Source organism: Chaetura pelagica, unplaced genomic scaffold, assembly GCF_000747805.2.
Source record: "Chaetura pelagica isolate M959 unplaced genomic scaffold, ChaPel_1.0 scaffold101, whole genome shotgun sequence".
In the NCBI taxonomy this organism is placed as follows: Eukaryota; Metazoa; Chordata; class Aves; order Apodiformes; family Apodidae; genus Chaetura; species Chaetura pelagica.
In genome coordinates, this window is record NW_009952564.1 from 5,981,338 (window position 1) to 5,996,740 (window position 15,403).

Sequence of the window (15,403 nt, forward strand, 5' to 3'; positions counted from 1 at the left end):
GGGGTGGTGAGGTGCCGGGGCCTGGCGCGGGGGGAGGAGGTGGTGGGGCCGGGCCGGGTGCGGGACCCGCCGGGCCGGGCCGTGCGGTGCTGCCCGTCCTTGGAGGTCGCGGGTTGTGTCTCTGCTTGGGCAGTGTCAGCCGTGTCGTGAGGCGTCCGAGCCCCTGTGCGTAAAGGCCCACACGGATCCCGTCCCTCGCGGGAGAGGAAGGAGGGGTTCATCTCTGTAAATACAGCTCTGGGTCTCCGGCTTGTCCACCTGTTTGTTTTCGTTTGCTTTTTGGTTTTTTTTTTTAAAAATCAACCAACTAACTGACCTCTGCGGGTCCTCTTGAAGGTTTCTCATCTTTAAGCAAGGCTAAAAAGCAGGTAGGGAGAAAGTTTTGGTCCCGTCGGGTCTGACAGCTGGAGGTTCGTCAGATGGAAATGCCTTGTATAGGAAAAATCTATGGCTTTTCAGCAGAATAAAAGACTACAGTGTGGTTGTGAAATATCCCAATGCATGATGTTACACTGAAGATACTAAAGTACTGTAAACACATATAGAATGTTCTCCTTTTCCAGCAGAACGTAAAATAGCTCACTGCCATCTCCTGCGCAGGGTTTCTGGGTTAAGAAGTTGGTAAGGGTGAGTGTTAGTGCCTCTGATTTACAGATGGGTAAACTGACAAATGAGGATGATAATGTGACTCCAGAGTTTCTTAGGAAGGGGCTGAATTTCCACCTGTAAATGGCAAAAAAAAAATTCTAATATTGCTTGTAGATATGAGTAGGGAAAATTTTAGGGGTGACCGCTGTAGTGGTTCTGTCTGATAGCGCATGTGAGACTGGTCATTGGTACAGGCTTGGTTTTCATGTTGGTGCCTTAGTTTGTCAAAACTCTTGGGGTGTGTGTTGTGCTGGGGACACGCAGAGATGCTTCCCTAGAAACATAGTGACTTCCTGCTTTGTGTCAGCGGAGATAACCAAATGGCATTTGAAGCATGTAGAGGAGGCTTTACACACCTCCGGTAGGGTAGCACAGCACACACTCGCTGCTGCATTTCCTGAATTAGAACAGGTAAAATGCCTTGTTTTAATAAAAAGTTACACTTCCTCTTTCACCTCCAGCCCCCCTTTTCCCCCCTCATTCTGACAGTAGCAGGATCATTTTGTGTTCATTTGAATGGGTGTGGGGGGGGAGGTGTGTGTGTGACAGGAAGGAATTTCAGTGTTCATATAAAATTCAAGCAGCTGCAGGTTTTGAAGCTTCATTCTCTATCGCAGTGAACAGTAATAAATCAATTTGTTGCTGTAGAGGTCTAAGGGGTGTAAAACTTTGTGGGAGGGCTTTTGTGTGTTAATTGCATTGTCACTGTTCATCACTTACAAAACTGATTGTGTGATGTTTGTAGCAGAGGAGCCAAGACGATGAGTAATTGTTTCAATAATGCCATACTGCTTTAAAAACGAGTAGTGTTTGTTTGGGTTTTTTTTAAAAAAAAAAGCTTGCAATGTGTCACTTATTTACCCACCCTTTTCCTGCATATACCTCATGCAACCTGTGAGTAGGGAAAAGGCATTTTTAGGTAGACAATTAGGGATGAATCTCTGCTGAAAGTCTGGGTGGGTGGGAGCCCTTGGTTCAGGCAGGTTCCTGCTGCTGCCCACACCAGGGCAGGCACAAAACAGGTTGCAGTTGAAGCCACAGTTTACAGTCGCTCGATATCAGTGTGGGCCAATGCTGCCTTTAAGAGAGATGAAAGGTAGGCTTCAGGTCAAATAAGAAGTGTTTTTGTCTTTGCTTAGTGTGCATATGACAGGTGTAGCCTGCTTTTGTCCATCTGTGGATGGACACTGCCCCTGTGCCCCCTCAATCGCTCTTTGTGCACAGGAGCAGAGACACAAATCTGTAAAGTTGATGGAGCAGTTGAGACCTTAAAACTTAAGTCAACACTCAACACAATGAAACTCTTGTTTGCTTTTGTTTTTTTTACCTTGTTGTGCTTTGGCAAAATGCAGCATTTGAAGGTTAAAAGAGTGAACTTTTTAAAAAATAGGCAAAGTGTTAGAATAATGGGACTGTTGAAAGTGAAAGAATTAATAGTGTATGCAGAAAATAAATGGATTTAGATTTAGTTAATCATTTGTATTTTATGGAGGAAAAGTCTTGGTAAGCATCTTGTATGAAACTAGGAATGGTCTGTATAGATGACTGCTTCTACATCTGTTGCACACACTTTTGCTTTTAGAACTGCTTGTTTGAACTGGCTTTAAAAAAGATAGCTGTGGTGTCTGGGGGTGCTTTTTAATGTACACTCGTCTATGATTCTCTGAGCTATTAAGTGTGGTGTGAAATGTGCTACCCGAGGGCAGAGAAAGTAATTATTTGCTCAATCTTTAGAGCTGACTGAAAACAAATATTCTTAAGTTTAAGATGGATATTTCATAAGGTATACCAGTTTTGTCTTTAAAAAATTTGACATTGTCCTCCAAGGCTTTGGGTGCAATCAGTTCTAGAGTTCAGACTTTTCTGCTGTTTCTGTTGGAAAAACTCTAGACTAAATTCTAAATCAGCATAGCCTGGTCCAAGGAAAAGAGATGAGATTTCCTGTGCAGTGTGATGACAGAAGCAATCTTTTGCAATGAGAAATTACCAAATATCAAGTAGCTAAAATGTTGTCAAGTTACATGCATGCAATATACTCAGCAAATTATTGACTTTAAACTAGTAGTGGCTTTGTGTGAAACTCTCTTAATTATACTCCAGACTAATCAGCTTTTAATGTGAGTTTAAAAATGAGCTTTTAAACATATTGGCTGTGAATGTGACCCTTGGTAGGGTACTGTGTAATATATTACTGCATGTGTTTAATCTCAAGCTGTTTTACTAAGTTTTGTACAACTGATATTTTCTACTTTCTTTGGTTGTCTCTTAATCTGCATCTGTTGGTTTTCTTTTTGCTCCCTGGGAAGTGGAGTGAGAAAAAGCTGCAGTGGTGTCACTGTTCTTTTGAAGAAGGAATTTGCTGGAGAAGAGTAACCTTATTCTTGTACTTGCATTCTGATAATTCATAGAACTGGCATGTCCAATCTGTACTGTTTAATTTTAACTAGTTGCCTTTCTAAGTAATTTTTGCAATATCACAATTAACTAGGTGCTGGACTTGAAAAAGTTGCTGTGTTTCTGTAGATACAGCACTAGTTTTCAGTTTCACTGAATTTTTACATGAATACTTGTGTTGGGACAGCTGAAATGCTTTTTCTGTCTTAAGATCTAATTTCTGAAACCATTGTAAGCTTGTACCTGTTGTCTTGAGACAGCAAAGCAATCTAGCAGATGTTAACTGCCAACTATCAGTGTTTGCTTTTAGAGTGTTTTATTAGCCCAGCCTCCAAGGTGCTACAAGATGAATGTGATGAGCAGAAAAGTAGGCAGTTCTGTTTTCCTCTGGGTCTTGGTAATAATGTATTTACTGAATCCTGTCTGGGTTATTCCACCTTTGAATAACACCTGTGATATAACAGGAAGACATACTTCCTATTTCTGATAAAATTACGTTTCTGGATTGGTCACTCCTCTTGGTCAGGGTAGTTAGCTATGAGTTTTTCCTCAGTGCTGATTTTCTTTCCTTATCTTCTAGAGGAAATATACCAATAGATGCTTAATTGTCATCAATCATATATGGGAGGGTAAGCAAGCACCTTCTTGCAGGAGCATTCAGATTATTTAGGGGTGCCAGTTCATAATACAAGTAGGCCAGACAAACGCTTCTTTTGTCCTCCATTCCCTCCATCTGCCATCACTTTAAGAGAAAGATCAGAACTCCCACTTCCCTACAAGCACAAATAAGCACATTTGGCAAGCTAACCTGATGCAAAGCTTTTTATCTAGGTTGATGATGGTTTGGGGGGATTTTCTTGGAGAAGAAGTTCCTGCTAGACAAGCTTCCCGTAAAAACTGTTCATGTGCATGAACAACCCCCATGCTGGGTGCTGAAGCATGCAGCTGTCACTGAGAGAGCATCATGGTTAACCTGGTGGGTCACAGTCCTGCAGATGTAGGCATGAAAGAAGAGGTAGGATGATTCTCTTTAGAAGACATAGGGGATTATATTTTCTTTTACATGCCTTTAGTGAACCTGCTGTTGAGGGAAGAATTAAGCTTAGTTGGGAACCACCCTGAAAGAGTCAGTGGGGGAAATCAGGTTAATTCACAGGGAGAGGAAGTTTTCCTAAGAGGATTTGGTCTGTACTGGGTTTTGTCCTCCCTAATGAGAATGCATTAAGAATACTTAAAGGATTATTTTAGGAATCTATTAGAATATAAATAATTGTCTCAATAGTTTTAGATAATGAATTATCAGTAGGATGTTTGTTATTCTTGCCTCTTCTCCTTTGGCTGGGCAAGTTAATATGAACCATAAGATTCACTTTTCATTAGTGAAGAGCTTTTAAGATGTTAATCTTTTGATCGGAAAATCTGGATTGTTAATGACCTGCATCCTGAGGTCTTCTGGGCCTCGAGACACTTTTCCTTATCCTGGTTTTCTCTCAGTTCTGGCATACACAGAACATATGGTTCAGAAGAACATTTGTGAGACAGCTTTAACTTCCTAGCACTTTGTGACGGACCAACCACACTTGCATCCTGTGTTTTTGCAACTTGATTACTGTGCTTCTAAGTGTCTTAGCTGCATAATGCTTGCTATACTATGTCATGTGCTGTGTTGTAATTACATGTGGGGAATGTACTTCATGTAGTGAGCAAAGCTTGCTCTAAATCATCTGGCATCCCTACAGTTTGGTTGATTATTTGCCCATAAATGACCCTGGAATGCTTTTGGAGGAACTGGTGCACTATGTTGACCTTGTTTATTAAAAATATTTAATGTAATACAAGAGGTTTTCTTGCATTTTTTTTGTTCCATTAATGTGAAAATCAAGCCAAGTTATTCTGATCTAGTTAAACTTCCTCACAGTGTACTCTCCTGACCTTCTGCTTTCATTTACTGTTTCTTGGGTAGCCAGATTTTTGCAAAAAGTGTGCAGCTCCTGCTTCTGACTAGTCCACAGCCTTGCAACCAGGGAGGCTGGCAATATGCTAGTAAAAATGCTTGTATTTGAAAAAAACCTGAAAAGTTTTAGTCTTGTTTTCAAGTAAATGGCAGTGTACAGGTATGTGTTGTGTTGGAAGATTTCTCTACACTTTGCATGCCATGTAGTCATAGTTTTTATATCTCTTGAGGATAAATTTTCAAGCTTGCAAAAGGACAATGTAATTGGTGGGACGGTGCTCATTCCTATCCCTGTGTTCCAATGGTGTATGCAGAAAGTACTGATGTGGAAATGAAACATAATACAAAGCGATGCAGTTAGTAATTGTTGAAATTCAAGGCTTAATAACATTGTATTGATGAGGGTCATTTGAAGTTAATTCAAGTATCCATGACTAAGTAGCATGACAAATAGACAAAATGGAAAGTTAAACTTTGCTGCAGATGTGATGATAAAAGGCTTTTTAACAATTAGCACAAAGGCTTCAAGAAAAAAAAAAAATACTGCACAGTGAAATACAATCCAACATAAAAATTGAATTGAGAAGCAATCTATTTAACATACAAGCAACTTGAGAAATTAGTGTAAGGAGAATAAAGAGATTTAAAGGTACAAAGAATTTTATCCCAGTATGCTCAACTGTGGATTACTTCTTAAGAGGGCTATCCATCATTTTAACAATCTGGTGTATGTTACAACTCTAACCGTATCACAGCCTTTGATAGTTAAGTATCTGGACATTTGTTGAGATATGACTGCTTTCCTTGAAGCTTCCAGTCTGTCACTTGAAAGAAATGAAACAGAAGTAGAGCAGGCATTGTCTGTTACTCTTTAGGATCTGCCAGCTGATTAGCAGTCCTCTTTTTTCTTTGAATATGCAGACTCTTTCATGCTTGAATATAATGTTTGCTGCTTCATGCTGTGTATCATCAACCTGTTGGAAGCAATTGGCAAATCATCATCTCTTTGTTCTTTCCTGTGATTAAATTGGGATTAGGAAGGGCTGAGCACCAGACTGATGCCATGTCACTGAGGCAGCTCAGTCAAGTTTATAATGTGCATGCTGATCCGTTTTCCTGTACAGTCACTCAAGAAATTTACTGCATGTGGAAGAACATGCCCTTGAGGCAGTTCAGACAGACGTTCTGACCTCTGTTCACCTAAAGGATAGCAGAGACAAAGTTTCTTGGCTTTCCTCTGTCTTCTGATTTCTCATGCTGTAAGGTGGAGGTTATGATAGATGGAGGTTCATTAGTTGCTTTGTTCACAATCAGCAGGTTTGAGGAATGGGTTTATTCAATCAATCTAGGGCATTACTTGTATTTAAGATGTTAGGTATCATCTGAAGTGTCTTGCTGGCAAGACTTCTTCAGCATTTTTTTTGTTTCCTGAGAAAAATGGTCAGAGGGAGATGCATGCCATTTCATTCATGGAGAATACAGACCACAGATAATTATTTACATGTGGAAGAGACTTTTCTATGTATATTGCTTTGAGAGTTCTGTGTTGCTTCCTCGGTTCAGGAGCTGCAAGCCCCTGTTGTGTTAGACAGGAATTGAGAATGTGGTTAGCATCTCTTACACTGAGCTGCTAACAAAATGGGACTGGTTTCCTCCATGCTTCTGGTGTAAGCTCTGACCTTTGCCTTTTAAATTGTGCAGAGTTGTGTTGGTTTAAGTTATGCTTTTTCAAGAAGAAATCATGCTCTATCAGCAACCAGCCATGCTTCTGCCTTAGCTACAGAATGTCTGGGCCTTCCATGGAGTTGGAGTAGTGTGAAGAACAGCAGGCTTTATTTGACATCATGATACAATCAGCTTAGCGTGTAGCTTAACATCACAACTAAGCTATATTAAAAGCCAGTAGCTGAGCTGATAACACTGTGATTTTAAATTTAAGAAGGGTCTGGTGGCTGACTTGAATCCTCACCTAACTCATCCCTCACCCCAACAAGCATCCAGTGCTGTTGCTGCAGTTTGCCATTTTGTCTTACCAAAGTAAAAATGTTCTTGGTCCAGATTTAGCCTGGATAATTCTCACAGTTGGTGGTTGACATTCTGTAAATGGCCACTGAATATCTAAATGATCTTACGCTGTGTTTCCAGCCTCAATATTGATGATACTCTCCTGTCCTTCTGAGGTGGTTTTCCACCACACATGAAAAGGAGAGCTTGTTTTTTTGATGCTCTGGTTCATGTTCTCCTTGGTTGTAACTAGGTATGCATGTTGACTTCATAGTAACTGAGAAGTTAAATTTGCCAGGCTTTTAAGCAGAGTCACAGTGCAGAAGTTACAGATCTTCATTTACCTGTAGAAGCACATTGCCTATAGTTCAGTTTTTCAAGTAGCAGCTGCCCTGTTAAGGAGTGCAGTACTTAAAGTATGTGTCGAAAAAGTTGCAATGTACTTGTGGGTTATTTTGTTTATCATTGTTTTCTAGAGCTATAAATAGAATTTGGTTTGTGATAGTGCTTGGATAAATTTGCTCATTCTGTCCTTAAATGTGCCTTGTATATAGCAATCTGTCAAGGAAAGGCTATTGTAGCTTAAGAGTGTGTGATCAGACTTAGGAAAACAAGATGTTTCTTGGGCTGGATTTGCTTAGATGACTGAGTTGACAGCATTGTTTGTTGCCAGATAAAATTGTCATTCCTTCTTAGTCAAATTTATCAGTGGTGTTGTCTGAGGGACCATAATGGTGCAAGTGACTTCTGCAGACAGGTCTGTAGAGTTTGCTGCACAGTCATAGTTAAAATGTTTCTTATGGCTGTTATTCTAGCATCTGAAACTGCTTTCTACAGGGACCTAAATAAAGGAATAAATTAAAAGGTATAAAATTGAGAACTTAAAAAACTGCAGCAAACCAATACCCACAGAAGGAAAAACAAACCTCCATGACTCCTTTGTGCCAAGTAACTCATGCAGAGGGAGAAGACAGCCCATTCCAGTTTAATTCTACTTCCCAAATATTGTAGAAGCTTGAAAGGCTCATTCTGCTTTAGGGGGAGGTGTGTAAAAACTTCAGTTCCAGTTTGCAGTATGAGCCAGGCCTTACATGGCTTTTTCTGAAATGTCTTCTCTAGATGTTTGATCCTATATTGTGCTTGGTTTTACACATTTGGAGGAAGGAAAAAAAATGTAGGTATCACTCCAAAACTAACTGATACTTTTAAATGTAGATTGCTGTAACAGGTACTAAACAGCTTCTTAAGTTGACATCTTTTAAAAACAGGGATTTTTTTGTTGTCACTTCTTTCCAGAAGACTGAAAGGAAAGCCACATAAGAGGTACACTTATAGAAAGGCTGAAGGATTCATAGAGTTGATCAGAATTATCACAGGCTTATAGAATGGCTTGGGTTGGAAGACATCTTAAAGATAATCTAGTTCCAACTGCCCTGCATGGGCAGGGACACCTCCCACTAGACCAGGTTGCTCAAAGCCTTTTCCGTCCTGGCCTTGAATGCTTCCAGGGAGAGGGCAGATGCAACTTCTCTGGGCAGCCTGTTCCAGTGTCTCAGCTCCCTCACACTAAACAATTTATTTCTAATGTCTAACGTAAATCTCCCTTCTTCCAGTTTTAATCCATTACTCCTTGTCCTATCACTTCCTGCCCTTGTAAAAAGCCCCTCCCCAGCTTTCTTGTAGGCCCCTTTCAGGTACTGGAAGGCTGCTATGAGGTCTCCCCAGAGCTTCTCTTCTCCAGGCTGAACAACCTCAAGTGTCTCAGCCTGTCTTCACAGGAGACATGCTCTGGCCCTCCTCTGGACTTGCTTGGACAACTCCATATCCTTCCTGTGCTGGGGGCTCCAGAACTGGACACAGTACTCTGTGTGGGGTCTTACAAGAGAAGAGTAGAAAGGGACAATTGCCTCACTTGATCTGCTGAACATGCTTCTTTTGATGCAGCCCAGGATACAACTGGCTTGCTGGGCTGCAAGCTCACATTGCTGGCTCATGTTGAACTTCTTATCAACCACCAGCCCCAAGTTCTTCTCCTCAGGGCTATTCAAGCCATTCTCCATACAGCCTGGATTTGTGCTTGGGATTGCCCTGACCTTATATGTACTAGGCCTTACTGAATTTCATGAGGTTGGCAAGTGTCCACCTCTCAAGCCTGTGAAGGTCCCTCTGGGTGGCCTCCCTTCCCTCCAACAGGACTACTGCACCACACAGCTTCTTGTCACCAAAAATTAGTTTTAGTCTTAATTTGTAAAACCTGGAAACTAACCTTTGCAGTTCCTTTTCATTACTTAGGAACTAGTTGAAATTCATGGAGAGGGCATTTAAGGTTGTTGAGGACTGATGTTTGGTTTGTGGACAGTCTGTTCTTCCATCTGGATTAAAAAACCTGACAAGATAATCCAATTGAGATCATAATCTTGTTTATAGCTCTGACCTTGCATCACAGGAAATGCATCAGTCTTTAAGTGAGCACTGATACACAAATAAAAGATTTGAATAGAGGAGGCTGTGGATGTTTTGAATGTTGTCTTAAGATTGGAAATGACAGATTTTTTTAGTTGCAGACTGAGGTAGAAGAGGAAATTCTAGAGAAGTATAGTCTCAGAAGCAGGGGTAAGAACCCTGGGACATGCAGGAAGGGAGAATGCAGATTCTGATAGTGTAGTGCATGGTCACTGTGCTCCTTGGACAGCTGGAAAAGGAGCTACCTGTGGTGACTGAAGATGAAGGTGCTTTCCCTGTACTTCAGCAAAATGGGTGTGCAAGCAGCAGGTTGACTCAGTGGGGAGCCTCACCTACTGTCCTGAAGAAGAAAGGGAAGCAGTGTTGTTAGAGCTCCTGTAGTGTTTTTGCTGGCTGGGACTTCACAAGGAACTCATGCCTGGACCTATTGCAGCTTCTTGGTCAGAATGCTGGTGCATGTTGTAAATAATTAGAAATCCCTGGTAAACCTCAGGCTGTGGTAGCTTAGCTTCTGCCTTCCTTTGCTTTATGCTGCTGTGGTACAGTGTAAATTGAGGTATGCTGCCCCATTACTCTTTGTTCTGTTATTTACTTTGCTAAGCTAGAAATATTTCACTGACTCTGAAGCTGTTATTTTGAAGGAGTTTTGTTATTTCCTAGTTTTGTTTCCATTTTCTACTGAATTTTCAGTTGGAGGGGTTTTTTTCTAGTAAGCACAAATTTTATACTGGAGATGCGGTGTTTCAGTGAAGATACATGTTTAACAGGAGCTTTGCCAGACATGCATTCTTTTGGCAGCGACTGGCAATTTTTATTATAGTTTATCTTTTTTGGTGACTTTTATATCTGCTGTATCTGTTGTCACTTAAAGGCACTGTCACATAAGACGTTGATGAACTTTTTAACATGAGCTTGGCATCTGACTGTGCAGTAACTGGTGGTATACTCAGTTTTTCAGTGTCAAAGTTCAGCCACTTTTTGCCCACTGTTCAAAGTGCTAATAACTTGTTTACCATCTGAAGGCTGAAGTGGGATGTGTTGGGAAGGCAGGTGCATGTACAGATCCATCGTATGAATAAAGATAATATCTGTTCCATGAATTTTGGTGTATTTTGTCACAATTGGATTATTAGGTAGAATGAAAATAAAGTCTCAGATTCTTTCAATGAAGCTGGAGCCTCATCTCAAATCAGTCTAGCAACAGTCTCTGGGAAAGCTTTGAAGGCAGATTGATACTTTCTAAGTAAAGGAAAGTTAGAAGGAAGTTTCTTTTTACAACTGATGTTTGTTTTACAGTAACGATTTTCAGAGTATATTGAAATTGGTGGTTTGCAAAAAAATACAGTTCAAACTGAGAGTCTTAAGCATAGCTCTTGTTGTACAGTTAGGGAAAATTCAAGTGTTAAGGATAGTATGAAAGACTCACACTTGAGCATAACTCTTCTGTCACCCTGCCATGCACACAAGACTTTTACAGTTTGCAAGGCACATGGGTGTATATTTAGGGGGAGTCAGTTTTATAAAATTAAATATTCTTGGCTTTTGTTTCTAGGGTCGCATGATTCTTTCAGCTATTGGGTTGATGAGAAATCTCCTGTGGGACCAGATCAAGCTACAGCCATCAAACGCTTGGCCAGAATTTCTTTAGTTAAAAAGATAATGAAGAAATGGTCAGTGACTCAAAACCTGACTTTCAAAGAGCAGCTGGAAAGCGGGATCCGCTACTTTGATCTTCGTGTATCTTCCAAACCTGGCGATACAGGACAAGAGATTTACTTCATACACGGCTTGTTTGGTATCACAGTATGGGATGGTCTGAAGGAGATCAACACCTTTCTTGAACAGCACCCCACAGAAGTAGTCTTCTTGGACTTCAATCACTTCTATGCCATGGATGACAGCCATCACTTCTTCTTGATCAACAAGATCCGCTTAGCATTTGGATCCAAACTTTGTTCTGTTGAATGTGTGGAACATGTGACATTAGAGTACATGTGGGAGAAGAAATACCAGGTAGGGAGAAGAAATACCAGGTAGCGAAAGGATGTATAATGCTTTTGAAACCCAAAATGTTAAGATTTAAATAATGAAGCTGGGTGTGGTTCCTACTCAGAAGTATTGGACCAAAGATGTTGGTAACTGTCTATAAGCTTGCTGCGGGCTCTGTGTGGGATGCATGTTTCCCTCCATTTATGTGCAGCTGTGTAGTCCTTCCATCTGTGGTGTTACTAGACTGTCCTGCTCCCAAGCATGTTTGTTAAATAAATGGTCATCTTTCCTGGAAGAGCACATTATGCAGCTTTGTGTTGATGAGGATTGGATAGACTGGTCAGTGTGAAGCATATAAGCTTTAACGTAACTAAGACATTGTACAGAATTTCTTGGCTCCTTTGCAACCACCCAGATCTGTAGTGCCAAGATTAAATGCCTCTTCTCTGTGGTAAGTGCTCCCATGCAGGTCTGCAAGTGGAGAACAGAGTTTCAGCGATGGCACACCATTCTTAAACTGTAAAATATGAGGTTTTGAGGGATTCCTCTGAACTGATGCTGCCAGTGCAAGGGTCTGAAATGCATAATTTGTGAGTCTGGGTGTTAATAAAGTGTTGCATCTTTGTGCTATCCTCTTACCCAACTTGCAAGGCATGAAATATTGACTTGATTTAGAGAAGATTTTGCTGACAGCAAGACTGATTTTGGTATCTCATGCAGTAAGTGTGAGTGGAATGCTGTTATGCCAGTCAGCCAGGTAGCTGACTTTAGCCACTTAGGAGTTACGCAGAAGATGGCAAGACTGTTTAAAAATCCTATTTCAAGTACAGATGTAATATCCTTTGACAGTGCTTTGAAATGCTTTTTAAATTAATCCTTTGAGTGTCATTTCATTATACTCCTGGCAACTTTTTCATTTTAAACTGATGACCCTTAAAGCCTGAAGGAATCCTGTCCTTGTAGCTAACCAAAATTATACCAGTCTTTTTTGGCAATAGTGCAACAAATTGACACTTATTACTTGAGAGCAGCTTCTTTTTGCTTGGTCCTCTTTTCGCTCTTGTGCTAGCTGCAGCAGTACTGTGTAAGCATAAACTAATGTGACATCCTGTTTAAAAATAAATAACACTTGTGAATTTGTTTTTTTTTCTCCTTGCTCTTCTGTTAGGTTCTCATATTCTACCACTACCCTTTGTATCAGAACTACCCCTTCCTGTGGCCAGGGAATAAAATGCCAGCACCATGGGCTAATACAACCAATGTGCACAAACTGCTACAGTTCCTGGAGACCACTCTTGAGGAACGAAGTCGTTATGGGACTTTTCATGTTTCTCAAGCAATTCTCACACCTCGAGTGAGAACTATTGCACGGAATCTAGTTCGTGGCCTGAAGAACACGCTTGTCCACAGGTAAGGTCTTGTTCTGGTTTCTCAGTGCTTTACCATGTCTCATGTTGAAAGAGACAATGAGTAAGGAAGAAAATATGAACTGTTTACTTTACAGTAAGACTTCATGAAAGCATGCAGTTTTCCTTTATTACTGCTGCTTGTGAGATGTATTTGCAATCATTAAAAAGAGAATTACTAAAAGTAAAAGTAACAAGGTATACATGTAATGTGTTTCCTGGTAACTAGAGCTGTTTTTTAATTTGATATGATTTCCTAAAACATGGGCTTATCTTGTTGTGTCGAACTCTTAACTCATTCCAGATTGGCTAAAATTGAACTGGGAGGGAAGGGGGGGGATGGGACAAAAGTGTGTGCCACAGGAAAACTGCCTGTTTGTGTGCTCAGTTTTGCATGTGTACGCATCTGTCTTGGTTATTTTGGTAATGGCTAAAGATGTGTAACCTCAGGTAGTATTTTATCTTATACCACTAACTGTTGTACAATTGATTTGCCCATAAATAAGATCTTTAGTAGAGGGTTTTGCTTTGAGTAGTGTTGAGTGTCAGTGGTTTCTAGTAGTGTTAACAGCATGAGCAGGACAGGATTCAGTGACATCATAGAATGGTTATGGTTGGAAGGAACCCTGAAGATCATCATGGCATTATCCCGTTTTACAGTAATTAGCCTGTTTACTAAAAACAGGCAGAACTGTAACAGTCCTGGTGGGATGTGATCTTCTGGCTCACTGTTTAATATTGCCTGTTTTGATGTCTCTAACAGTTCATACTGCATTAAGTTATTATTACACTTGTATAGGTGGTCTTAACTGGTCCAATGTGATCTACAGCTGAGCATAAGCAGTGAAATGGACACATCTTCATCAGGCAGCTCATGCTGCTTTTGGAAGAATCCTTGGTCACTTCAGAAGTGATTTATAGTATTATTTTGAAACCAAAGCAAATATAACTTATTTTCTCAAAAATACTTTCTAAAAGTAGCAAGTGTTTGTGCTTTTTCAGTTGCAAAAGTTGTTGACAGAAGTAAGGAAATTTCAGATTAAGTATAAATCGTGGAGTTTTCAGTCTCCTTCCTGTTTACAGGCATTAATCTGGCAAAAGATAATGACAACCAAATGAGTTTTGCCTCACTGTATTCAGGTCTCTACTGTGGCTTGCGCTTTGCCGTGTCTGTGCAGTCACCGTTGGACACTAGATGGTGCTCAGGTGCTTTAAGACTGGCGTTTGCTGTCACAAGTGACACAATTGTAAATACATATGCTTGTTGGGGATACCTAACAGAAAGCACGGATGTAATTTAACGTTTGTGTACTCTGTTAAATGTGCTTTTTTCTCGAGAATAAAGAAAAGATTATGCTGAATTTCTATTTTTAAACTAGTAAATGATCATCCCGTTTCATGGAGTGGGCAAGCAGTTTGGTTTCCAGTGACTCCTGGTACACATCTGGGCTTGTAAGGGCACTGGTAGGCTGAAAGCCTGCCTTTGCTTCATCCCTTTCCCTCAGCCCTATCATTACCACTTCTTTGCAAGTTAACTGTGAAAATTTAAAATAGATGCTTCTGTTCAGTAAAGTGTGATTGCTCGCATACGTTACACATGCTAGATGATTTGTGTGTGTAAATCTGTCTTTGCAGTTCTGTGTAGAAGTCTGCCTTCTCATATGGAAATTTTGCCCTGAATATGAATATTTAAGTGTTCTTGAGCTTTTGCTAAAGGAGATCATGAATATTATTTTGTGTGCGTGGTAGTTTAGATATTTCTGTTTGATAGCTAATGACCACCTGCTATGTTAAAGATTCTTCTCATTACGTGGTTGCATTTAGGGTGGTAGTCGAGACCCGACTGCAAACCTGAGACTAACATAATCTGTGAAAAGTTATGTTGTATTTTAAATAAGTAGACTATGTATAAGGAAGAGTCTCATTTAATGTCTTAAATTTTCTTTATTTCAATTTTTTTAGGAACCTGCCCATGATTTTGAATTGGGTGAAAGAACAGAAGCCAGGTATTATGGGTGTTAACATAATTACATCAGACTTTGTGGAGCTGGTTGACTTTGCTGCTACAGTTATTGCATTAAACGACCTCCTTTTAGAAGAGGATGAATCTGCAACTAAACCCTGATTGCTGTGTCCCACTTATGCTCCTCAATGAACATCTTCGAACTCTGCGGTTTTATTTATGACGTGAAACCTATTACCATCTTTGTGTATTCAAAAAAAATGTAGAGTAAACGTGGTTAAACATCACACAGAGGCAGGTCCCAGTGATGTGTGGAACAGAAGGTGCTCTCTGAACGCTGCTTCGTGTCTGCAGCTGCGTGTTTGCCTAAGTTATGCACACATCTGCTGCAGTCGGGTGCAGTGTTTGCCTGCCAACAAGGGGCTGGCCTCTGGAGCAAATGTACCCTGTTATGGTGCACGTCTCCCTGGTGACCAGACTCACCGTGCCCTTGTGTGGGTATCCTACTTATTTCTCAACTCCAGGGTTCAAACCAAGGATTGCCACTGATCCCTTAGCAGCAGTGTGACCAGGCTACCCAAG

General features: G+C 40.6%; 1 protein-coding gene across 1 annotated transcript; it reads left to right on the plus strand.

Annotated features, from left to right (window-relative positions):
• Positions 1-9,668: 9,668 nt before the first annotated feature.
• PLCXD2 (phosphatidylinositol-specific phospholipase C, X domain containing 2) lies at positions 9,669-14,983 on the plus strand. The gene is made up of 4 exons (XM_009993406.1): positions 9,669-9,729; positions 11,016-11,476; positions 12,621-12,862; positions 14,821-14,983. Exons 1-4 carry the CDS (start codon positions 9,669-9,671, stop codon positions 14,981-14,983), a joined length of 927 nt encoding a protein of 308 aa, XP_009991708.1.
• The last annotated feature ends 420 nt before the right edge of the window (positions 14,984-15,403 follow it).